Below are 27,519 nucleotides of genomic sequence, written 5' to 3'. Positions count from 1 at the left end.
AGCCCATATGCCACAACTACCAAAGTCCATGCACCGCAACTAGAGAATAGCCTCTGTTCTCTGCAACTAGAGAAAGCCCATGTGCAGTAACAAAGACCAAGCACCACCAAAAACAGGGAATTTTTTAAAAGACATCAAATCATTAAGATAATGGACAGATGGGCCATGCATAACACAAATTATTTAAAGCTCACATATCTAACAAGGGACTCATATCTAGAATGTACACAGAACTCTGACAAATTAACAATAAAGACACAAATAATTTACATTTTGACAATGAGATTTTAACATAGATTGTGCAAATGGAATAGATTAATATAACTTCACAAAGGAAGATGTAGCAATGTCCAGTATATACAGGTGGCCAACATCATTAATCATCAAGGAAAAGCACATTAAAATCACAAGGAGCTACCAACATAAACTCACTGCTGCTGCTGTTGCTAAGTCGCTTCAGTCGTGTCTGATTCTGTGCGACCCCACAGATGGCAGCCCACCAGTCTCCGCCGTCCCTGGGATTCTCCAGGCAAGAACACTGGAGTGGGCTGCCATTTCCTTCTCCAATGCATGAAAGTGAAAAGTGAAAGTGAAGTCGCTCAGTCATATCTGACTCTTTGCGACTCCATGGACTACAGCCTACCAGGCTTCTCTGTCCGTGGGATTTTCCAGGCAAGAATACTGGAGTGGGTTGCCATTGCCTTCTCCAACATAAACTCACTAAAATTGCCAAAATAAAAAAGATGAAATGTTAAAGATATGAAGCATATGAAACTCTCACAAATTGCTGATAGAAGTGTAAATGGTACAACCACTTTGGACAACTAGAGAACTATTTAGCAGTTTCCTATAATGTTAGATGGGCTTCCCTGATGGCTCAGTGGTAAAGAATCTGCCTGCAATGCAGATTCGCTCCCTGAGTCGGAAAGATACCCTGGAAAAGGAAATGGCAACCCATTCCAGTATTCTCACCTGGGAAACCCCATGGACAGAGGAGCCTTGTGCTACAGTCCACAAGGTCACAAGAGTCAGACAGGGCTGAGCAACTAAACAACAACAAACAAACATACATACATCTACTCAATGACTGAAAAAATTCCAGCCCAAGAGTATATTTACAAAATTATATAGACATTTATAGTAGCCAGAACTGGAGACAACTCAAATGTCCATCAAGGGTAACTAACTGAAATATACCCAATGGAATACTACAACCTTAAAAACAAGTGATCCACTGATTTATGCAATTACATGTATGAAACTCAAAACCGGAAAAATCAGACACAGAAGAATACACACTGCATGACTCCATTTACATGAAATGGAAATACAAGAGAAGAAATGAGATACTGGTTATAGGAGATATGTAGAAACTTTCTGGTAAATTAAAATGTCCTAAAATTGAAGACTATAGTTACACAATGGAGAAGGAAATGGCAACCCACTCCAGTATTCTTGTCTAGAGAATCTCGTGATCAGAGAAGCCTAGTGGGCTGCTGTCCATTGGGTCGCACAGAGTCGGACATGACTGAAGCAACTTAGCATGTATGAATACAATGGAGAAGGAAATGGCAACCCACTCCAATATTCTTGCCTGGAGAATCCCAGGGACAGAGGAGCCTGGTGCGCTGCCGTCTATGGGGTCGCACAGAGTCAGACACGACTAAAGCGACTTAGCAGCAGCAGCAGCAGCAGCAGCAGACAACTATTAAAAACTCAATGGACTGAATATAGTATATCTGCACATTTTATGTTAATTAAATCTATTTTAAAATCAGCAAGAAAGGATCCCACTACCTATTCCACTGTCCCCTCTAAGGACAGGTTCTACATGCAGATGTTATGATACCTTCTCTGCCTGTGGAAACCACTCAGGCTGTCTCTGTACCTCAAGTCTCTATACATCTATCAGAGGGTCTTTCACATCTTTTGCTCAGCCAGCTTATGTCATCCTTGCGATTTCCTTAAGTATGTCACCCTGAAGAGTGAGCCTGATAATCGGCTGCCACTCTTGCATTCTGACTGACCAGCATTCACTCCTAATCAATAACAGATGTAGGAACGGTGCCAAGGTAGACCTTATGCCAAAGTAACAATTTTTTCTCCCATTCAAGAGCAAATACCTTTCTTTAAGCTCCAAATCATCCAAATAGAGCAAATGACATCTGGAAATAACACTACAATGCCAAGTGTCTGGCCCCTTTGGATGATAGCTGTAGGCAATGCAGGAAGAGAGTTCTTGTGCAAGCCTTGTGATGCTGCAGAATATAGCAACTCCACAACCTTGCAATATGGAGAAAGTGCTGAAAGCTCAAAGGGAAACTAGCAAATGGGTGCATGCAAAAGTTCATTTAATAAAATTCCCGATTATGGTTCTTTTAACAAATAAGTAGTTGTTGTTTATCTCATTTCCATATTCAACTTAGGCCCCAGTTCTTTATCCTTAGATGTGACTTCTCAATTCTTTACTCTTTTTCTGGGATCTATTTTTTAAAATTAATTATTTCCAAGGAAAGTAATACTCTTACGTAAATTCAATCACATAAACTGCTTTGAAAACATTAGTTTTAGAGGTGTGGAAAAACCTAAATTAGGTGTACAAAGACCAAAGTAGTCAGCTACAAAGGAAAGGAGTAGGGCAGGAGAGAGGTCATGTACTTTTGATCTTACCTTGTTTTTTCTTTAACAGTTTGCATTATTCACATTAACTTGTGATATTTTGATGTTATTTGTATCATGCAGACATCCACTTTACCAATGACTACAAATGTAACCAACAGATAACAAAGGAAAACTGATTTAAAATCCTTTCTTCAGATGCCCAGGAACACTGTGCACTTTTTCTTAATTCATACTGATAAGGAATCAGGTTTCCAATTTATCCAATATATTGAGTTCAGCAAGACTTTCTTGCTACAAAGAAGTTCAGGAAGCAACTTTTGGCAACAATAATATCTCCATTACCTTCTATTTCATTTGTAAATGATAACATAATATTTATTTATTATGTGCAAAGAATGGTACTGAGCACTCTATAAATATTTTATTTATGCAACACCACCAAAATGACAGGAAAAACCATCATCATTACCACATTACTCAACAGAAACTAAGGCTCTGGGGAAGTTAAACTATGCTCAATGCCATATACAGTAGTTAGGAAGTGACAGCTTGGGAGTTCCCTGCTGGCCTAGCGGTTAGGATTCTGGGCTTTCACGACTGTGACCTGGGCTCAATCCCTGGTAGGGGAACTGACGTTCTATAAGCCATGTGGCAAGAACTCTACCCCCTTCCCTACCCCAAAAGAAACCATAGCTCTGCTGGACTCCAGAGACCATAACTATAACAAAAGAAATCTAAATTGAAAGATGCCGGAAGAATGAATTATTAAAAGACTCAATGAATTTTGCACACTGTAACAAAGAACTGAATACAATAAACAAACACTCATCATAGCACACAGACTACATATTCTTCTACAGTACTTGACTTCCTCACAATTATATGATGGTAACTGTAAAGCATCTGTAGCTGAAGTGGGTCCTGGGGAAGTGAGACTGAAAAGAAAAAGTTATTATGTAGGAACACATTTATGTCTTCAGCCAAAATCAAAGAGGCTTCTGATAAAAGAAGACCAAAAAAAAAAAAAAAAAAAAGAGCTTGAAGAATTAAGAAAAAATAAATGTCTTAAACCCTTATGTGCTACCGGACATCTCCTCAACATGACAAAACAGGAAAGAAATTGAATTTGTTTTTTATTTCCATGTAACAAATTACCACAAATTTAGCAGATTAAAACATATGCACTGATTATTTCATTAAAAATAATTTTTTTCAGGATTTTGAAACTGCTAACTCTACACCAAGATCATCCTTTTCCTTCCAATACAACTCCTCAAAACTAACAATCCAATGAGCCCTTTCCTTCACTATCTTCTAAAAATAAGAGAGAGAGAGAGAGAGAGAGAGTGTGTGTGTGTGTGTGTGTGGGGGGGGGGGGGAGAGAGAGAGAGAGAGAGAGAGAGAGAGAGAGTGTGTGTGTGTGTGTGTGTGTGTGTGTGTGTCTTAATCTCTCAGTCTTATCCAACTCTTTGCAACCCCATGGACTGTAGCCTGCCAGGCTGCTCTGTCTATGGGATTTTCCAGGCAAGGATACTGAAGTGGGTTGCCATGCCATCTCCAGGGGATCTTCCCATCCCAGGGATTGAACCTGGGTCTCCTGCATTGCAGGCGGACGCTCTTACCGTCTGAGCTACTAGGGAAGCCGAAATTTCAAGTACCTTTACAAAAATGGATAAATACAACGTTCAGATACAAATATAAAGGGTCAACAGCCATTACCACTCATTGAAATGACTCTTTTAACAATGATACCCTAAAACATAACCAGGTATTCTGTGTTTTCTAAGAGAGGCTGACGGATAGAACAGATCAAAACCAAGTAGAAAACAAAATCTCTTTGGCAAGTATCACAGTGACGCAATTAGCACCTACTCAATTCATCTGTTAAGACAGCTCAATCTTATTCTGGCATTAAACTAAAATTGGTACAAGGAAGATGGAATAAACATAGCAATAAATGAACTGGGACAACTACCAACTATGGAATCTCATGGACAACTCTACCCAATTCAAATATAAGTCCTAGTGACATATTCTTGTATATTCTTATATAGTCCCATTTCTCCTCCAGACTCAGTGATTCCTCACCAAGTGTGAGCAGGTATATAAATACGCTGTGACCAGTGACTAGAGCTGCAGCTTGCAGACGCAGGACTGTTAGCTCTGGGATTGGCAACCATGCTGTCTGCTTTGCTCACTCCCTCCTGGTCACTGCCCTAGCAGTCAGCACTCCAGCTGTGCCCAGAGGCTCTTCCTCTTGGACAGCACCCTCTATAATTAAGCAAAGAACAAAAACTGTATCTAGGAACTGACAGTCATCACAGAGGGATTTCTCTTCAAGATTCTATTCCTGCTTCTTAATGACCTGCAAAACAAAAATGCTGATATGATGATGATGTCTCAGTTTTCTCTTCCATAAAAATAAAAAGACTACCACCTGTTTTTTATTTCCTGCCCGTGGGGAGCTGTTATGGGGATAAAAAGCTTTGAAAATTAAAAGCACAACACAAATACAAGTCTGGATTAGAGTGGGGACTGAATCCAAACAACATAAATGGAAAGTAAATGGGCATTTTGGCAGGGCAGATAACTGTATTTGCCATTAGAGCAAACTTCAATATCTTCTTCTACAGTAAGAGGAGCAAGATCTCTGACAGAAATTAAAGATGCATAAAGCCTGCAAACAGGCTGTCCCCTCTCTGTAAACTGCCCTGCCTTCCCTGTTCTCAGGAACTTTGTCCTCCCCGATACTCCTCAACTGCAACTTGACAGAACTAAACTCTCCCACAGCTGCACTCTCACGACCCCTAATAAACACTGATAGGATGTCATCTGTCATACTGTACCACCTAACTTTTTTTCTGTGCCCCTCTCTCTCCACTAGCCCATGTGAGTTCTTTGAGCTCTTCACTGTCATAACCACAGCACCCACCTAGCATATCTGATACACGCTATAGATCTTTTCTTTTTTTCTAATTTCAGTTAACTAAAATGCAGCGTAGGGGGATTCCCTGGTGGGCTAGTGCCTAGGATCCTGGGTTTTCACTGCCATGGCATGGCCTGGGTTTAATGCCTGGCTGGGGAGCTGAGATCCTGCAAGCCACACAAAGCAGCCAAAAAAGAAAGAAAGAAAGAAAAGCAGTATAAGAATCTTTCTATAAGGCAGACTTTCCCCAGCTGTGTGGCAAGACACATTGGAGAGGTGTGAATGGTTATGAGTGTACTGAGATATGATTTACTCAGCCTGGGATGGCCAATCAGAATTTATCAGTTTCTCTGGTGCTATGATGTGAAAAGGTTAGAAAGCACTATAAAGACCTGTATTAAAGATTTAATTTTTAAAAAGATTAAATAAACAAGTAGGGTTAAACACTACATAAAGAGTAACGTCAACTGAGACATCAAGAAAAAATACAATGGCTAGAATAACTGCTTCACATACTGTTCACTAGAAAATAAATGTTTCAGAACACTGGCATCAGGTGAAGTATTATATTCTGAAAGAAAAATAACACAGCTACCTCATGTAGCAGTCAGTCTGTGTAAACACCATATGGTCTGCTAATTCAATCAAAAAGAACCCTAGGATTTACTTTTTCATCTTGCCGGAAAAAATGAAAATAAAGTTGCTAGAAATATTTAGAAATTATTTTGCCACCCCCAAATATCTAACAAAATACATACAGTACTGAAGCTTTATTCACCTCCCTTTTTCACAAAACCCTTCACAGGCTGCATTTAAAACAAAAATTGATCGGATCAGTCTTTTCATTTATATTTTAAAACCAATCATTACTTTGCATTCTCCACCCACTCCCTGCCAAGTTCAAATCCTCTGGCCCTCTCTACTCCATCTACAACAAACAAAATAGAGACCTTCATCATCTCTTGCCTAGACTACACCCATCATCTCAAAACGGTCTTCTTAACCCTAAGACGACCCTCTTGAAATTCACCTTTTGCCCAGAAGTCTCCATCATCAAAAATGACAAACAAGTTATACTTTCCTGCTTTAAAAATTTTTTTAAGGAGCATATTAAAAAGCAGAGACATTACTTTGCCAACAAAGGTCCGTCTGGTCAAGGCTATGGTTTTTCCAGTGGTCATGTATGGATGTGAGAGTTGGACTGTGAAGAAAGCTGAGCGCCGAATAATTGATGCTTTTGAACTGTGGAGTTGGAGAAGACTCTTGAGAGTCCCTTGGACTGCAAGGAGATCCAACCAGTCCATCCTAAAGGAGATCAGTCCTGGGTGTTCATTGGAAGGACTGATGCTGAAGCTGAAACTCCAATACTTTGGTCACCTTGTATGAAGAGTTGACTCATTGGAAAAGACCCTGATGCTGGGAGGGACTGCGGGCAGGAGAAAGGGATGACAGAGGATGAGATGGCTGGATAGCATCACAGACTCGATGGACATGAGTTTGAGTAAACTCTGGGAGTTGGTGATGAACCGGGAGACCTGGTGTGCTGCGCGATTCATGGGGTTGCAGAGTCGGACACGACTGAGTGACTGAACTGGACTGAACTGAACTGAATCTTATTTTCTACAGATTATGTTGTATAATCTAGACATCAGTCTTATACTTCTGACCTCAAAGTTTACTGGGACTCTTCACCTTTTCCAAAAGAACTGACCTGGGTATCATCTTTTCATGACACACCTTCCCAGATTCACTAAGCTAGGATAAAAGGCTCTCCTAAGTATGTATCCTCTATCCAGATGATGAGAACAAGGTAAACACCTAGTGGTTTTCCTTTTCGTTTTAGCTAAAAGTTTAATGCAGGGCTGAGTGGCAAGAACTTAATTCCACTTGGGATACTTGTCCAAAATCCTTGGCTCTTAATCTGCCTTCTTTTTAATATTTTATTGTATGCCACCTCAAACCCCATTTGGATACACATGAATGTCAACGCAAAAAGACCTTGCAAGTTGTTTCTAAAGAAGAGTATATTTTTGTTATTAAATTACTCCCCAACTATTTATGAATATTTCACACGCACCAAGACCTATACTTCTTAAAGCCTCGCTCCAAATACTTTAGGCTCTCATTTGGTGAGTCCTTGTCTAAGCTCAAAAAGATGAACACAACTTCACAGAGTCAAGACTGTACCCCATAAACAACCACCATCTTCAATCTTCATAATAATAAGTACTCAAAAAGTGAGAGGCACAATGTGCTGCAAAAAAGTGCTGAACTTCTATATTTATTACCTTTGCAGTCTCAAAACCGTTACCTTTTCAGTAGGGACCTTCCGTAACTACCCTACACACACCTGCCTCAGCTTAGCCTAGATCTTCTTGAACTCTTTCCCTTATTCCTTAGCACTTCCCATTTTTGTAACATATATTTTAAATATATACAACATATATAGTTGAGGTCACATATATTACTTATTAAACAACTTTACCATTTGTCTCTCCCAGTAGAATTTAACCTCCACAAGGGCAGGGTCTTTGCTTTATTCACTGATATAACTTTAATGCCTAGAAGAGTCCCAGGGCACATGATGGGTACTTAATAAATATTTAAATAAATGGATGAATAACAATGAGAACAAATGTGACAATTATTTGAAAGCACTCTTCTTCTCTCAATATTCAATACATTGACGAATTCAAAAAACTCAATCTACATCCAAATCATAATCAAATCATCTCCTGTCTATCTCCCAAGTCATGAACATAATCCAAACTTATTTTTTACTTCTGGCCTTGTTGCTTTCAGTCATCCCCCCCATATAACTCCTTCTCCTTATCACAGGAAGAGTAATCCTCATAAAGTATAAATCAGATCACATTACAACCCCACTGATAGCCCTTTCACTATTAAGAACGAAATCCAAATTCCTTACCCTGATTTACAAAGTTCTACAGGAGCTGTCTCCCTATTTCTCTAACTTCTTTATCCTTTTCTCTTCATCTGTGCGTGCATGCTCAGTAAGTAGTTCAGTTGTGTTTGACTCTTTGCAGCCCTATGGACTATAGCCCACTGGGCTCCTCTGTCCATGGGATTTTTCAGGCAAGAATGCCAGAGTAGGTTGCCATTTCCTTCTCCAGGGGATCTTCCCAACTCGGAAACCGAACCCATGTCTCATGTGTCTCTTGCATTGTAGGCGGATTCTTTATTGCTGAGCCATCTAGGGAAGCCCTTCTTATCATTTACTCCATTTTAACTACACTGGCCACTTTTCTACTCTTTGAACGTATCAAACTCATTAACTAAGAGTTAACTCACTGGAAAACACCCTAACGCTGGGAAAGATTGAAGGCAGGAGGAGAAGGGGATGTCAGAAGATGAGATGGTTGGATGACATCACCAAATCAATGGACATCACTTTGAGCAAACTTCAGGAGATAGTGAAGGACAAGGAAGCCTGGTGTGTTGCAGCCCATGGGGTTCCAAAGAGTCAGACACAACTAAGCAACTGAAAAACAACAATGTCACCAAGTAAAAGAATATTTTTAGATTGAATTCAAACAAAATCTGCATATTTGATATTCATAGGAGTCATGTTAAAACCATTATAATACTGAAAGGTTAAGAAAAATCATTAAAAAAAAGACAAATGAATTAGCAATATTAATACTGGAGAAAACAGGTTTTAATTTAAAAAAGCACTATTGGGGACAAAAAAGATCATTATCTAAATGATAAAGAAATGATTCCTTAGGAAAATATAATAATCCTGGACAAAGTATGTACCCAACAACACAGGTTCAAAAACAAAATGACAGAATTGCAAAGAGAAATTGAAAACACAGTGGAAAGTTTTAACACATCTTTTCTAAAAACTAATAAAATTGGGAAATTACTATAGCTGCAATATACTTGAACAACACAATCGACAAGTCTGACATGTGGAAACATTCATTAGGCAGTGAGATGAGATAATTCTGGAATTCAAAGGACAAATATGACTTACAGTATAAATTTAGGAGTCATGAGCATATAGATATGAGTAAAGCTACAGGAAGATGACATAGAAGGATGTAGTTAAAGGATATTAAACAATCACCCTTAAAAAGGCAAAAAATAGGCAGTGTGGAATATTCTCTAGTATGTGTCCTCAGACTGCCCACTAATTTCAGTTATCCTATTAAGTGTATATATTGATTTGTGTATGCAAAATATGAGGAAAAAAAATTAAGTGGTACATTAAAAAGTAACAAACCAAGAAGCTGAATGACTTTCAAAAACGTGTACTAAAGTATTGAAAACAGACTCCCCAAACTAAAGTACCCAAGGCCAATCACAGGTTCTCTTGCCCCTCTTCCAGATACACTTTTTTTTTTTTTTAAGATTTTGGTTGCATTGATTTTCGTTGCTGTGTGCTGGCTTTCTCTAGCTGTGGCAAGCAGGTGCTACTCTTCACTTCGGGGCACAGGCTTCCCATTGCAGTGGCTTCTCTTGTTGCAGAGCACAAGCTCTAGGCAGCACGGGCTTCAGTAGTTGCAGATCTTGGGCTCAGGAGTTGTGGCACATGGGTCTAGTTGTTCCGTGGCATGTGGAATCTTCTTGGACCAGGGATCGAATCCATGCCTCCTGCACTGGCAGGTGTATTCCTATCCACTGTACCACCAGGGAAGTTCCTGATACATTTTTTAAAAATTAGGTTTAAGAGACTGTTCCCTTAGCTGAGTGCCTCCCTTAGAGTGCCTCATATTTTCCACCTAGGCATCTCAGTTGCCTTACCCCAATCTCAGTCCTGTTGAAGAGTCTCTATCATAAATGTGATCTGAGCAATAAAAGCATGCATGGTCATTTGCCATGCTTTTCTATTTTAGGCAACTCAAGAACACTGCTTTTGAAATCACAGTTTTCATTCAAAATCAAAGCCAGTGCCAGCTTAATCATGGCATTGGACCTGTGAATGGTATAGGACAATTTACATCATTAAAAGGGATGAACAGAAAATTTATCTCATTCTAGATTGCAAATCTCTTTTTTTAAATTTATTTTTTAATTGAATGATAATTGCTTTACAGAATTTTGTTGTTCTCTGTCAAACCTCAACATGAATCAGCCATAGGTATACACATATCCCTTCCCTTTTGAACCTCCCACCCATCTCCCTCCGCATCCCACCCCTCCAGGTTGATACAGAGCTCCTGTTTGAGTTTCCTGAGCAATACAGCAAATTCCAGTTGGCTATCTATTCTACATATGGCTGCAAATTTCTTTCTCTAAGACAGAGTAAAAGAAGAATCATATTTCTCTCTTCAGAAAGGCCACTAAAGAAAAATTCTGTTCTTCCAGAGCATCAAGAAGAAAAACTAAAAAAAAAACAAAGGAAGAAAATCTAAGAATGCATGCACACACTTCAAGACAGTAACATCTGCCATGCTTACAATCAGCCCTTTTACTAGCCCCACACTTAATTTGGAGTCAGAAGATTCAGTTTCAAATCTCAATTCTCTCCTTTCTTGAGCTCTCTTATCTTCCATTGCTTCATTACTTAACTGAGGGACAAATCTAAAAGCGCTCCAGAGACTCTTCAAAAATGACAAATTAATTGTAAACTATTCTAAACATAATCATACAGCTTTACTTGGAGACCTGCCTCCAAAGGAGCTATCTGGTAAAATGTTGGCTGCCAGGGCCTCTAGGAACTTTCAAACTCCAAATTCCCGAAGAGAAAGGAAAAGGAAAAAAGGAAGAAATGCAAAAGGACACTTCTCCAACAGAAATGGCCTTATGTTCTGTAATTATTTATGTTATAAGCACCACAAAGCTAAATTTGAAACACTGAAATTGTTACTTTATATACCAGAATTATTAAGTAACTTAATTGGAAATATTATAAACTCAAGAGTTTACTTTAAGACTGAGTTGACACATCTAAATAATCAGCAGTCAAAATACCTTAGTCAATTATCCCCACCTTGATTTTTCTGAGTTGTTTACTTGTAAAGGCCACCAGGACCAGATTCTCTTTGCTGATAAGGGTAGTGACTTTGTCTACATAACAATTTTGATTTAGGGTTTTAAGTCTGGTAACTTGTTATACATTATAATCTTGATTTAGTCCAATAACCAAAATAGAACACTTAATTTATTGATGAAGAAAGAAAAGTCTAGGAAGCCAATCTCCCCTCTGTGATATTTATTGGAATAAATAAACTGGAATAACCATTTGTGCAAATATGGTGGAGCAAACAACAAAATAATACAAAATTAAAGAACTCAGCTAGCTCTAAATGTGTGCAGTTTTCCACAAAATATGTTATCATTTAAAACTAGGTCCCTTTACTAACATTCTGCCTGCCCTGACTAAATTTAATAAACCAAAGAGCAGATGACCAAAATGTTTGTGTCCCCCCACCCCCACCCTAGGGGCCTACTGGGCCATGGTTTGCTTGAATGTTATGGGTGTGGTATGAAATATTTAAAGCAATGACTAAAATTTTCCACAAAAGCCCATCCAAAATCTAAAAGCTTTCCTACTCAGAAAGATTCATCTCCAGACATTTAAAAGATTTACTATTCCACTATGACACTCTGGGTTTTTACATTTAATATTTAGGTAGGAGGTGGTAAAGGGGGAGAAAGAGGGCATAATTAGTTTTGCTTGTAAAACGTTCATCACAGTTGTAGTGCCAACTGAGCTATATAGCCTATTGGGGGTCTAATAGATTTCAGGGTATTACACTTTGAGTAATAGAGGTGGGGGTTGTGGTGGAAATCAATAAATGGCTACTACTTCTTTGCACAGACCCATATGGAAGTAATCAAGCGCAAGGGTGGCAGCTGGGGCCAATAACAGTCACCTGCAGTTGAGGGACATGGGGGTTTCAGATGGGTTTTTAATGCTAATTTCCTACAGAAACAATGAGCTAGAAAGAGCAGAGTAACAGACGAGGCCGGATGAAGAGAGACCAGCCAGAACAATGGCTGCACCTGGTGCTGGGAGCAGAGGGACAGAGCCGGCACGCGCCCGCCGGCAGCAGAGGGCACATCTGTCACCCTCAAAGAGGCCCATCCCCCAGCTCTTCCAGCAGGGCAAGTAACCAAGGTCCCTAAACACTAACAGCTTGCCACACAGCAACAGGTTTGAGTTAAGGCTGATGCATTCTCTCTACACACCCTTCTCCCATGACTAAGAATTAGTTAAGGAAGCAGGGTTGGCTCCCTGTCAGCTTGAAGCGAGGCTTATTAAAAATGCAAGAAACACATTTTAACTGTGACTTCAATGTCAGGGGGACTGAGAAAAATCACACGGTAAGGTAAATCTTATTGAGTATTTATGCTGCTAGTATCATGCTTGCTACTTTCTAACTTAATTCTTACAACACACAATAATAGCTATCTTTATTCCCATTTTACAGGTGAAAAAACTGGGGGTTAGTAGTGATGCTTAAATTTGCTCATGGTTACACAGTCTAATGCCAAAGCCTACATATAATCTTTTCACTGACTTTCCCCCACCTGTCCTAACTAGCATAACCAAATGAAAATACATATCCTAATTACTCCAGAACTTCAGCCGTGAGAAGCAACTGCAGACATATGCACATATATATTCCATACAGAACTGCACTCCACCTTGCCAGGCATCTTTAACAAGCTGCTCAGGACTGAATGATAACAGGATTTCTGCTAGCCGTTGCTTTAAACAAAGCACAAAGAGTGGCTTTTGCAAGTTTTGGCATGCTTGAGAAAAGTAAATCCATATGCATTTTAAGTTTCCCAGCATAAATATGACGCCACATAGATCTTAAAAGTTAAACACGGTTTGGAAAGTCCATCAACCAGTGAGAATACAAAAACCCAGTTATAGTGGGTTGTTTTTCTGCAAGACACAGCCACTCCTAATTCCTGTATTTACTGACTTGAACTTGGAGGGAAAATTAAACAACTCACACACTCCATCTAAGTAGAAACCTTTTAAATTATAGAGTTCCTGGTATAAATCATAAGTTTAAAAAGGGGGTAGGGTGTATCATGTATATAGATAATTATCTCAGAAACAAACAATTACTCTTGGATTTGTAAAGGCAAGCAACAACAGCTAGGCAAGTTGAAAACATAGTAGAAATTAATACTGTGTAGTTATGTATCTGACAAAGTCTGAGTTAACGCACTTGGGAGTTAATGAAAGGTGAACTTTTTCATCTATCCACTGTGCTTCTTCCAAAAAAAAAATGAAGTCCAAATTCTTCCTGTCCTTCTAAATTCTAATCAAATGCTAACTCTTCTTGAAGATTCTCTTGATTGCCTGAGTTGGCAGTAATTTCCAGGACTTACACATTTGAGTTCATTTTACTTCCTCTAGAAGACTTTTTATCCCTTACCATCTTATCACACACAATGGGCAATGAAAAACTATAAAATCAATGTCCTGGAAACTCAGGATAGGATTCCAGAACAAGCTCAGTTACCAACTAGGGTAATAAATGCTGGGCCAGGCTGACTTTTTACCATTCTACCACCCTTCCTTAACTTATCTATAAAATAATGCAACTGACTAGATTACCCTTAAGATCCTTTTCAATCCTAACATTTTCAATAGGTTATCACTGGGGACTTATGAACACTAGTGGCCTTAAAAAACCTTCAATGCATGATCCAACTAGTCTTTTAGATCAACTTGAATTTTTCCAGTTTTGTATAAAGTATGTTCATTCAAACTTAAAAATACTCTTCCTTTATGTTTCAAAGATGCAATTTAAATGTCATTATCTTCTTCTCTAGTTTACTGACATTATTATAGTAAATACCTTCAACCCAACATGGCCCCTTGCTATGAAATAAGCCTTGGTTGGGTCATTCCTGGAAGCCAATTTAGGAGGTTTCCTCTCTTTACAGTAGGAAAGTTTCTTGAAAGCTTTCACAGTCTTCAGAAAGATGAACATCTTCCATAAGATGTTACTGAAAAACCCAAATGAGGTTTTTGGCCAACCCAATACTACAATTTTCTCTAATATTCAAGTCAAAAATATTGCTTATTGACTTAGTAATAAGCAGTTATCCTCCTGAACAGTGTTGGCCCTAGCAGGACATTTAATAAGCCACCTTTATTTGTAGTCAGGGTAACTTCACATATTAAAATGCATATTATTTATCATTTCATATGCTTCTTGAAACTCTAGCATCAAAAGTATTCCTGGTAAGGATATGCGGCAGTATGAGAATGACTTCACAGTAGACCCTAACCTGTACTACACTTCAGCATTAAGTCTTTTTCTCTCTACTCAACCTAGGAGCACATCAATTAGAGTACAATGAAAAGAGCTTGCTCACTGAAAAGAGTCAATTAAATTCAATATAAATCCTATACCCTCTCAAATATTCAAACAAGTCTCCAAAGATTCCGAACACTGGACCCTATCAAAAAAAAAGAAACTCTAAATTTGTTACTAAATCATTTAATCAACTGGGTGTAAGAGAATAAATATACATTTTAAAAGTTCATTTACAAAGTCTCCCCCCAGCTAAAGAAATCTGACTGCAAAACTGAAAAGAAGAAAGTGAACAGTATTGTACTAATACTGTCCTCTTAAAATAAGTACCCAACTGACGTAAGTGAAAACTGAAGAATTTTTAAGGAATAAAGCACTTTTTAAAGTTCCTATTTGCATTTTGAAAGAAAACAAATACAATTTAAAGTTCTGTTCTGATATAATAAAACAGGTTCATTTGCATTACAATATTTAGAATACTTTCCAAATCATTTATAATCACAGTGAGACAAAAAGATGGCATACAACATTTATAACAGAAACAAATGATCTGGGAGGTAGGTACAGTGAGAGGAAAGTACCTTGAAAACTACATAGATAAGATCCATTCTTAGTCTAAGAGTCTGAAGTTAAAAATGCAGAAGATTTAGAGACAAACACAGCAAAATAATGAACATCTAGAAAGTTCTGAAACTAACTTGTATGCCTTCTATGTGCCAGACAAATTTCACCAATAATGACATAAGGCAGTAATTTCAGAAAACAGAGACTCAAAGAGAATAAGTAGCTTGCTTGAGATTACAGAACTAGCAAAGAAGAGCTGTACAGTATGTCTAATTCCCAAACCCATGCTCTTCTCATAGTTGTCCAAATTAGGGGGCCTGGAAAAACATGAATACAATGTACAGAAATAGCACACACACAAAAAATTAAATTATGGATCACAAACTAAAAAGGACTATAGAAAACAGTAGCTAACTCCACTTGAATTTACTGCATCACAAAACTACTCCAAACTTACAATTCAAATCAGGTTTGTCAATGTTATTTATTTTGCATGTAGGAAGTAAGCAGAAGAAAACAAGATAGGAAGAAATTATAAGAGAGAAAAAAGAGCTAAATACATTAAAATTATCTTTTAGCTGTAATTCACCCAAATATGTTGAAATAAAATGTGACAATAAGAAAGAGTATTTTATGAGTCATCTTTTTTAACACTATTCGTATTATGCATACTAAAGGAGAAAAAAATATTCCTCAAAATATCACAGAAAGACTCAATGTAGAATACCTTAAAGAAATACTTGTGGGACTATTTTCCTAGCCATAGAATTCATATGTAACATCTGATTAAAGTTTCCATTCAAGAAAGCATGGCATTCAAATATAAAGGTGGAAATGAAAAATGATACAGTAAAAATATGAACTAAATGAAGCATCAAAATAACACTGCTAAAGGCTAAACTCTCATCAAATATCAAAAGAGTCATATCATCATAATCTGAAATAAATAATTGCCATGTTAGCCCCAAACTAAAGTGTACTTACCCCAAATGCCCAGGTTACAACAATCCAGAGTCTTAAAATATACCAAATTTATTTGAGATAGATACAGAATAGCTCCTCTTTTTCTCCTCCTAATCTTCAAAGCCCAATGTGAGACCAGCCTTCTTCCTTCTTTCATTAGCTGGACATGTGTCAGCTCTCTCACATCTGCGATTTCTCACTGACTAGAGCTGCCTGTCCCATTCCAGGGAAACACAGATGGATCCCAGATGGGAAGGTCCTGCCAAACAGACCAGCTCTTCACCTTGCCAGAATCCCCAGATACAGTCAGTCTCTCTGTCTCTCTCCTCTTCCCCTCCCTCCTGCTTCCTCTGCCTGCACTACCCTTCCAGCCCTCCCTGTTACCAGGGCTCTCTGCCAGCTGATGTCACTAAGTACACACCTCCCAGTGGCTCCTGGCCAATCTGACATTAACTTGTTAAATACGTGTAATTTGTTTATGACTGACAATAACAGCAAGGATATTATGCAAAACCTATCTGTGCAAGTCCCTAGTGGAATAACATGTAGAAACACACACTGACACAGAGACTCATATTTTGGGGAACATTCAAATGTGTAACAATTACTATTTAAAGTCCTACATATTGTCTGGTTTCTGCTATTGTTTAATAGCTTCTGCTCTTTGAATCAGTTTCAAAATTCTACATATGAAAAATTCCTTCTTAAAATGAATGATTAAAAATGAACATGTAATTGGATGAAAAATGCAAAGCAGAAAATTAATTTGGGGAGCTATACTAACAGAAATATATGTAAATGAATCACACAAGCTACCTCTCAGATCCAGACTTGGTAGCACTGCAAAACTGGCACGTGATTAAAATAAGACAATGCAGGCAACATGGTTCTGATGCTGTAAAGATTATAAATGAAAGATGAAGACAGAATTCAAAAAATTGTTTTAAAACAAGGCAAATATGAATGTGAGAGATAACACAATGCTTAACATTAAGGAGCTGCTGATGCAAGCTTTAACAATGAAGAGACAAAATATACATTTAGAAATATTAACAATGAGAACCCAAAGAGAAGAACTGAGCTGCTCAAGGTCAGAGTTTAATCACTTATACCTCCAAATACTTAGCATGTAACAGCTGCTCAGTCAATTTCTGCTAAATGAAAATTGATCATCAAAAACTGTCATTGTACTTGACACACAAAATATTACCATTGAGGTAAACTGGGTGAAAGGTCCACTGCACCTCCTTTTCATTTTTTTTTAAAACTCCTTGAAAATAAAAACAAAAAGTTACCAGGGGGAGAGTGTTTGGCTGCTTCCTGGTCACATTACATCAACATATATCTGCACCAAAGTCTCCATGAACACAGATTAAGAATGAAAGATCCTCCATGTACATAATCAAAACAGGTGTGGCTACGATTCTCTAACCCTTTTCTATCATACTTGAAATATCTGGAATCTGTAAACAAATTGTCAGTCATGGCAATTTTGGGCAAATAAGAAGAAAGACTATTTCTGTCAAGGGCAACTTACTGACTAGGTTTGTGTCTGTAGTTCCATCCCAGTGGGGGCGGTAATAGAAGCAACAGCAGCCGGCTGAGTGCTTACCATGCGTATTAAATGCCAGAGACAGTTTTAATTGTCTGAATCTTCACAAAGACCCTATATTATAAAGTTTCTAAATATTATCATTATCGCAAAGTTATAGCTAAGGAAAATGAGGCACAAAGAGTTACATAACTTGGCTATTTAACCCTCAAAGTGAGTGTCAGCACCAAGTAGTCTGGATTCACAGCCAGAAAACTACAGCCTATTGCCTAGTAGAAAAATGAATCGAAAGATGCCACTGGTTGTCCTGGATCACTGGCTCTGGGAGAAGCCAGCCACCATGTCATAAAAACTTCAGCAGCCCTAAGATGTCTATATGGTAAAGAACTGAAATCTCTTGCCAATGTCAGCATTAACTTGTTCACATAACTAACCACAATCACCCAATTAAAATACCTTGGAATTTTAACCTATAGGAAGTGCAGGAGAGAATAAATAATAAATCTAGTATTATTTTATTTTTTTAGTATTATTTTAAAAAGGAAAAAAAAGATGGTTCTTTCACTTCTAGCACCTAGACTACAGTTCCTAAATACCATTTCCCACTAAAAGGAAGCAGAGCTCTTTAGAAAAACAGTTGACTCCAGGTATAGGACAGGATATGTACAAAACTTGTCATATCAGAAATCAATTAAGCTATCCAAGTCTTTTTTTAATTTTTTTTTTTTTTAAGCTATCCAAGTCTTTTGGAGTTAGGTTCTAGGGACTTAGAAGCCAACCTGAAGGGGGGATCGGGATGGGGAACACATGTAAATCCATGGCTGGTTCATGTCAATGTATGGCAAAAACCACTACAATATTGTAAAGTAATTAGCCTCCAACGAATAAAAATAAATGGAAAAAAAGAAAAGAAGCCAACCTGAAGAGACTCCCACTAACTAAAATGTGGTAATTTGGGCATCAGTAAAATAGTAATAATAACTGCAATGGATTGAAACACAACAAAATATTTACATTCATGACTTTAGAATGGAACTTAACTGATTTTTCACCTTTTCAAGGATACTAGGGAACAAATTCATTATTCTGAAACCAGTATATACCAAGCATTTTACCTGCTTTCCTATATGAGCTGTACCTCTAGGAAAACAAATACTTCGTGAAAACAGATCCCTACTGAAATAGTCCAACTAAAATGAAAAAATTATATACAGGCATAACTCATTTGATTGCACTTTACATATACTATTTTTTTTTTTTCTTCTTTTCTCTCTCTTTTTTTTTAAACAAAGTGAATGGCAATCTTGCATTGTCAGGTGATGATTAGCATTTCTTAGCAATAAACTATTTTTTAATTAAGGTATGTACATTTTTTAGGCCTGCTACTCCACACTTTAAATAGACTACTGTTTAGTGTAAACATAATATTAATATGCACTGAGGAACTAAAAAATTCATGTGACTCACTTTACTGTGATACTCACTTTATGGCAGTGGTCTGGAACTGAAACCGAATTTATCTCTGAGGTAAATACGTACTTACAATACAATCATTTTGCAAGTCCCTGATGAAAAAAATTAATCTAGGTAATAAATCAATTGCCACTATATGAGATGAGATATATGGACATTAATGAGCTTCCCAGAGGAAGTAATACCATCACCTGTGAAGCAGTCATGATTTAAAACAAAAAAGTAAATATGGGGACTTCCCTAGTGGTTCAGTGGTTAAGAACCCACCTGCCAATGCCAGGGACATGGCATTGATAGATGGTCTGAGAAGATCCCACATGCCATGGAGCGAAGAAGCCTGTGCATCACAACTACTGAAGCCACCCCCCAGCCTAGAGCCTGTGCTCCACAAGAAAAGCCACTGGAATGAGAAGAAAATGCACCACAACCAGAGCAGCCCCCACTCGCCACAGCTAAAGAAAGCCTCACGCCATCAACGAAGACCCAGTGCAGCCAAGAGAAAAAAAGTAACTCTGAATCTGATTAAGCCTTTGGATCCAACATCAGATTTACTGGACAGTGAGAAAATATAGGAATGTCTTAGTGACAGCATGGAAGTACAATTAGCAAAGTCCAGAATGTGAAGAAACCTATAGTGCAAACAACCTAGATTTATAGAAAAAAGGGTGAGATAGAGGAAGGGAACTGGAGGAGAACCTATAAATAAAGAGAAATAAAAGACTTTAAACGCAGTATGTGGACTTTATGTGGATTCTGACTTGAACAAACCATAAAAAATAACCTATGACTGGGAAATTTTTAAGACTCACTTGACATTTAATTATATTAAGGAATCGTTTTAAAATTTTTAATATTTACATTTTTAAGAAAACTCTTTATTTCTTAAGAGATACACAGAAACTGTTACTGATAAACTCACATGCTATCTAAGATCTCCTTCAAGAGAAGCTGAGTCGATGACTACTGCAGCGTGGTGTTAACTTACGCGAGGGTTCATTTTTAGGTCTGTTTGATATTTTCCATAACATAAAGTAAAAAATAAAGACAGCATTTTTTTTTAAGTGTGCCAAATTATGGATGAAATTGGCAGGCTGATTTGAACAGTTACACTGGAGTATACTTGCTTTACAATGTTGTGTTACTTTCTACTGTATGGCAAAATGAGTCAGCTATATGTATACAGACATCCCCAATTTTTAAAAATTCCTTCCCATTTAGGTCGCCACAGAGCACTGAGTAGAGTTCCCTGTACTACACAGTAGGTGCTCATGAGTGAGCTATTTTATACTCAGTATCAACAGTGCATGCATGCCAATCCCCATCTCCCAATTCATCCTATCCCACTTTCCCCCGACTTTCCCCCTTTGTATCCGTGTCTAGAGACAGTTTTTTAAAGCAACTCAGACAAAATGAATTGAAGTCTGACGTGAGGTTTAACATCGTGCCAACATATTCATTTATTTCACTGACTACATCATGAGATGATATATCATCAACTTTTAAAAATAAAGGATGACAGTGCAGTCTATCAGGAATAGTGAACACAGGTGCTAGTTGGTTGCTTTACAATGAAATTTGTAAAGGATTTTTGTTTTTAAATGTCCTCCCAAGACTTCTCTGGCTGTCCAGTGGTTAACACTCTGTGCTTCCACTGCAGGGTACATGGGTTCAATCCCTGGTGGGTGGTGGAAACTTAAGATCCTGAATGCCATGCAGGGCAGCCAAAAACTTGGGGAGGAACAAACATTTTTTTTAATGTCCTCCTATAGGAAAATTAGAATATACCCCTGGATATTAGATTTGAATTGGAGATATCAATATGAACACATGGCTATTATATTATACACGATATTGTATTATAAATTTTTATAATAAAAACATATAGACATAGGAATACACACACAAACACATTCATACATATACTTCCTACCTGTTTACTCAGGGTCTAGAAGCAATGACAACTTGCAGCAGTGAACACATCTTATATCCAGATCCTGATATCTAAACCACATTTTCTAGTAAAACCAGAGCTCCCTGGAAAAATGGCTGATCCAGGATAGGGCAGGAAAATACAAAATAAGCAGGCAACATCTTATATAAGAAAATAAAAGACTACTCAGAAATGTTGAGGGCATGTCAAAAAGATACTTATGCCAGTTAGAAAGGGCTACTGTGGTCAACTGTGAGACAATCTGAGCATCAAAATAAATGGTAATAATAGATTAAAGCATAACGTGAAATAAAAATTGAATTTTAAAAATCTATCAATCTATAAGGAAGAAAAGCAAGCTATCCCTTCTAGCAGATGTCAACCTATAAAAACAGAAAGGATGATGGAAGCAGAAAATCACCATGGTAGATGAGTGAATAGAAAAAGAGGATTATCTAGACATTGTCTCATTTAAGTATTTGGAGGCAAGAGGGACACTGTTTCAGGTATTCTCAGAGTGGTTTTAAAAATTATATATACCTAATACACACACAATGATGATAAAGCAAATGGGACAAAATGTTAACACGGGGTAAAAAAAAAAAAAAAAAAAATGTTAACACGGGGTGAACAAGGGTCTGTTTTATGATTCTTGCAACCCACTAAAAATGTTCTATAACACCAAATAAGCACTTGTCAAAAAGGAAAAAAGTCCCCACTCACAACAGAACAGTTTGAAAACTCTGGAGTATTAAGTGAATGTGTGCAGCAGTCCATGGGGTTCTAATGAAGGTGCTCAAGACAGTCTCCTTTGGTTTCTTACTCTAATGATCACAACTACTGCCCTGGTGGTGGTACTGAACAGTAACTTATTTTAAATTGCTATTTTTACTGATGTATCAGTAATAATGTTCATTTCATACCTATAATGGCCCACTGCTGAAAGGCAAAGCAGGGATCTCCCAAGTGGTGCAGTGGTTAGGAGTCGGCCTGCTAATGCAGGGGTCATGTGTTCAACTCCTAGTCTGGGAGGATCCCGCTCGCTGAGGGGCAATGAAGTCCCTGTGACAACTACTGAAATCCGTGCTCTAGAGCCCCTGCTCTGCAATAAGAGAAGCCACTGCAACGAGAAGTCAACACACCACAACCAGAGCAGCCCTGCTTGCCACAACTAGAGACAGCCCGCACAACAATGAAGAGCCAGCACAGACAAAAATAAACAAATTCTAAAAATTATTTTTTAAAAACATATAACATAAAATTGAGAAGCCTAAAAATGATACTACAATTATGCTTGTAATCCAGACCTTTGAGTTGGATTCATTAGATTAAAACTATCTCTCATCCAGCACATAAAGCTGACTCTAGATCCTCAAACAACGGTGTCAAAAAATAACAATAAATACTGATGCTTACAGTCAACTACATTTTCATTGTGGATGGTCTTCTTTTTTGGGGGGCCATACCATGAAGTTTGTGGGATTTTACTTCCCTGAGCAGGGATTAGCAGTGAGAGCACAGAGTCCTATCCACTAGACTGAGTCCTATCCACTAGACTGCCAGGGAATTCTCCACTGTGGATCATATTTACTTGCATATTTGGAATCTTCTTTGTCATTTAAAAACAATATTATATTTCATCTCAAACATCAGAATTATATTTTTTAAAAATTTAACACATTATAAAACTTAAAACTACGCTTTACCCCAAAACCAAATATTTTATTCTATTCTACTTCGCTGCACAGCATGTGAGATCTTAGCTCCTGACCAGGGTTCACACCTGTGCCCCTGAAGTACAAGCACAGAGTCTTAACCACTGAATTGTCAAGGCAGTCCCCCAGTGTTTTATTTTTAAATTAATATAAAGAATAATGTTCTACTTAAACAGAAATGTAAAATTAAATGTACAAGTATACTTACTAACTTGGGGAAAGCAAAAACATATAATACAATAATAAGAAAATAAAAATCTTAAAGATTATACTTTGAAAGAAAAAATATTTTAACACCAGTCTTTTAAAAAATTAATGCTTTAACATCTACTATACAAAAATGAAATCATCTAAAAAATCTTTAGGGAAAGTTTGCAAGACTGCATAATGAGAGAACTTTCAGGTCCACAAAAATGATTTCAGTTCAGTTCAGTTCAGTCGCATCCAACTCTTTGCGACCCCATGAATTGTGACATACCATGCCTCCCTGTCCATCACCAACTCCCGGAGTCTACCCAAACCCATGTCCATCGACTCAGTGATGCCATCCAGCCATCTCATCCTCTGTCATCCTCTTCTCCTCCTGCCCCCTATCCTTCCCAGCATTAGGGTCTTTTCAAATGAGTCAACTCTTTGCATGAGGTGGTCAAAGCACTGGAGTTTCAGCTTCAGCATCAGTCCTTCCAATGAACACCCAGGACTGATCTCCTTTAGGATAGACTGGCTAGATCTTCTTGTAGTCCAAGGGACTCTCAAGAGTCTTCTCTAACACCACAGTTTAAAAGCATCAATTCTTCAGTGTTCAGCTTTCTTCACCGTCCAACTCTCACATCCATACATGACTACTGGAAAAACCATAGCCTTGACTAGACGGACCTTTTAGGAGATGATTATTCAAAGCGGGGATCAGCAGGCTATAGTTTTGCTAAATTCTTTATTCTTTTGGTAAATAAAGTTTTACTAAAACTTATATAGCCCATTTGTCTATATATTGTCGATCTATAACTGGTTTTCCATGACAACGACAAAGTTGAGACAGAGATTATATTAGCCCATAAAGCCAAAAATGTTTACTCTCTGGCTCTATACATGAAACTACGCTTGTATAGTTTCATTGCAACAGAATAGATTTAGGAAGACTCATACACCTACTTGGGCCAGGCATTATGCTATATGTTGGAGATACAACAGTGAACAAAAATATAGTCTCTGTCCACACAGAGCTTGCAGTCTGTTGGAGGGAAAAGTATTATAATTATCATATGCATAAATATATAATAAACAGTAAATAAAGCAGGAGTCCCCAACCCCTGAGCCATGGATCAGGACCAGTCCATGGCCTATAGGTACCAGGCCACAGAGCAGGAGATGAGCCGTGAACAAGGGAAGCTTCTTCTGTCTTTACAGCCATTGCTCTCATTACTGCCTGAGCTCCACCTCCTCTCATATCAGCAGTGGCATTGGGATATAGATACCATGGTCCTTATGAGAATCTAATGCCCGATGATCTGAGGTGGAGCTGATGCAGTGTGGATCAACAAATGTAATATACCTGAATCATCCTGAAAGCATCCCCCAACTCTGACTCATGGACAAACTGTTTTTCATAAAACCTGTCCCTGGTGCAAAAAAAGGTTGGGAACCACTGTTATTAAAATAAAGGGAAAAAAAATTAGAAAAAGATTAGAAGAACTATGGACCTCCCATCAGGGGGTGAAGTGAGAGTTAGTGAGGGAAGTGAGAATTATCTGATAAAGTGAGTAATTAAAAGATAAGAAGTGAACTAGGCTTCTTTTTCAAAAGGAGATGAAGAGTATTTCAAGTATTTCAGGCAGGGGGGACGGGATATATGCGAAGAGGCATGCATGGCATGACAAATAGATTCAAGGGATTAGATCTGATAGAGTGCCTCAAGAACTACAGAGGGAGGTTCGTGACACTGTACAGGAGGCAGGGATCAAGACCATTCCCAAGAAAAAGAAATGCAAAAAGGTAAAATGGTTGTCTGAGGAGGCCTTACAAATAGCTGAGAAAAGAACAGAAGTGAAAGGCAAAGGAGAAAAGGAAAGATATACCCATTTGAATGCAGAGTTCCAAATAGCAAGGAGAGATAAGAAAGCCTTTCTCAGTGATCAATGCAAAGAAATAGAGGAAAACAACAGAATGGGAAAGACTAGAGATCTCTTCAAGAAAACTAAGAGATACCAAGGGAACATTTCATGCAAAGATGAGCACAATAAAGGACAGAAATTGTATGAACTAACAGAAGCAGAAGATATTACGAAGAGGTGGCAAGAATACAAAGAACTACTATACAAAAAAGATCTTCACGACCCAGATAATCACAATGGCGTGATCATTCACCTAGAGCCAGGCATCCTGGAGTGTGAAGTCAAATGGGCCTTAGGAAGTATCACTAGGAACAAAGCTAGTGGAGGTGATGGAATTCCAGTTGAGTTATTTCAAATCCTAAAAGATGATGCTGTGAAAGTGTTGCACTCAGTATGCCAGCAAATTTGGAAAACTCAGCAGTGGCCCCAGGACCAGGAAAGGTCAGTTTTCATTCCAGTCCCAAAGAAAGGCAATGCCAAAGAATGTTCAAACTACCACACAATTGCCCTCATCTCACACACTAGCAAAGTAATGCTCAAAATTCTCCAAGTCAGGCTTCAACAGTACATGAACTTCCAGATGTTCAAGCTGGATTTTGAAAAGGTAGAGGAACCAGAGATCAAATTGCCAACATCTGTTGGATCTTCGAAAGAGCAGAGTTCCAAAAAAGCATCTACTTCTGCTTTATTGACTACACCAAAGCCTTTGACTGGGTGGATCACAACAAATCATGCAAAATTCCTCAAGAGATGGGAATACCAGACCACCTGACCTGCCTCCCAAGTAATCTGTATGCAGGTCAAGAAGCAACAGTTAGAACTGGATATGGAACAACAAATTGGGAAAGGAGTACATCAAGGTACTGTCACCCAGCTTATTTAACTTTTATGCAGAGTACATCATGTGAAATGCCAGGCTGGATGAAGCACAAGGTGGAATTAAGATTGCCGAAAGAAGTATCAATAATCTCAGATATGCAGATGACACCACCCTTATGGCAGAAAGCAAAGAACTAAAGAGCCTCTTGATGAAAGTCAAAGAGGAGAGTGAAAAGGTTGGCTTAAAACTCAACATTCAGAAAATGAAGATCATGGCATCTGGTCCCATCCCTTTGTGGCAAATAGATGGGGAAACAATGGAAACAATGACAGACTTAATTTTGGGGAGCTCCAAAATCACTGCAGATGGTGACTATAGTCATGAAATTAAAAGATGCTTACTCCTTGAAAGCATCTTAAAAAGCAGAGATATACTTTGCCAACAAAGTATACTTTGTCTAGTCAAAGCTATAGTTTTTCCAGTAGTCATGTATGGATGTGAGAGTTGGACTACAATGTACAAAGAAAGCTGAGCGCTGAAGAATCGATGGTTTTGAACTGTGGTGCTGGAGAAGACTCTTGAGAGTCCCTTGGACTGCAAGGAGATAAAACCAGTCAATCCTAAAGGAAATCAACTCTGAATATTCATTGGAAGGAACTGATGCTGAAGTTCTAACTCCAATACTTTGGTCACCTGATGTGAAGAACTAACTCATTTGAAAAGACCCTGATGCTGGGCAAGATTCAAGGAAGGAGGAGAAGGGGACAACAGAGGATGAGATGATTGGATGGCATTACCGACTCGATGGACATGAGTTTGAATAAGCTCCAGGAGTTGGTGATGGACAAGGAAGCCTGGTGTGTTGCAGTCCATGGGGTCGCAAAGAGTCGGACACAACTGAGCGACTGAACTGAACTTGATGCATGGCTAGTTTGAAGAAGTGGAAGGAGGCTGGCATGACTAGATAGCATTAAGCCTGCAGGAAGAGGCTGAAGTTATGTGACAAGCAAGGGATTAGACCACACAGAACTTTACTGGGAGTAGTAAGAAGATAACATAGGCCAGTTTGTCTCAGCTTCTCCATGTCAAACAATCCTGCAAAAACCTCAATGGACAAAAGCTGTCTCACTCATCTTCAGTTCCATGAGGTGTGACAACTAATGTTTAAAGTTTGAAATATACAGCTGATTTGACTATGGAGTGTCCTCTTTTTTAGGTTATTTACAGCAACCATTACTAATTTTCTCTCACAATTCTATAAAAATAGCCTGGAATACCTGTGCCAATTCAGCTACTAAGTATATTATCTAATCATTAACCCTCTCCATCTGTCAAATCAGATGTCAAATTAGGCGTTAGGAGTCTCTTATAGCTTTGCTTCTTGCTTAAACTTTTTTGTTTCTATGTCTTATTTAAATTTATCTTCCATGTAGTCTAGTAACCTGAGAATAGCCTGAAAATGAAAGAGATGTTTGGAGGCTTTCCAGAAACAAGATATTTTCACTTTCCAGTTTATGTGACTATGTATAGGTTCCTGTTTTACTATTATTAAAAACTTCATAATTTCCTGATTATTTGTTTTACAT

At 38.1% G+C, this 27,519-nt stretch overlaps 1 protein-coding gene across 4 annotated transcripts in view; it reads right to left on the bottom strand.

Moving 5' to 3' along the window:
- The window catches only part of CBFA2T2 (CBFA2/RUNX1 partner transcriptional co-repressor 2), a 141,246-nt gene that overhangs the window by 65,419 nt on the left and 48,308 nt on the right, over nucleotides 1–27,519 (bottom strand). Inside the window, exon 1 of one of the 4 annotated variants that reach the window (XM_065921836.1) lies at nucleotides 16,354–16,532. The exons of 2 other annotated variants lie outside the window; for them this stretch is intronic. In XM_065921836.1, the coding sequence (XP_065777908.1) occupies nucleotides 16,354–16,489 (136 nt within the window). In that variant the 5' untranslated portion in view covers nucleotides 16,490–16,532. Of the gene's footprint in view, nucleotides 1–16,353; nucleotides 16,533–27,519 lie in introns of those variants that run through there. One more of the 4 variants, XM_065921834.1, reaches the window with a different exon arrangement.

The sequence above is a fragment of the Muntiacus reevesi genome, chromosome 2 (assembly GCF_963930625.1).
Source record: "Muntiacus reevesi chromosome 2, mMunRee1.1, whole genome shotgun sequence".
Taxonomy (NCBI): domain Eukaryota; kingdom Metazoa; phylum Chordata; class Mammalia; order Artiodactyla; family Cervidae; genus Muntiacus; species Muntiacus reevesi.
This window is presented reverse-complemented; position numbering and strand designations above follow the sequence as displayed.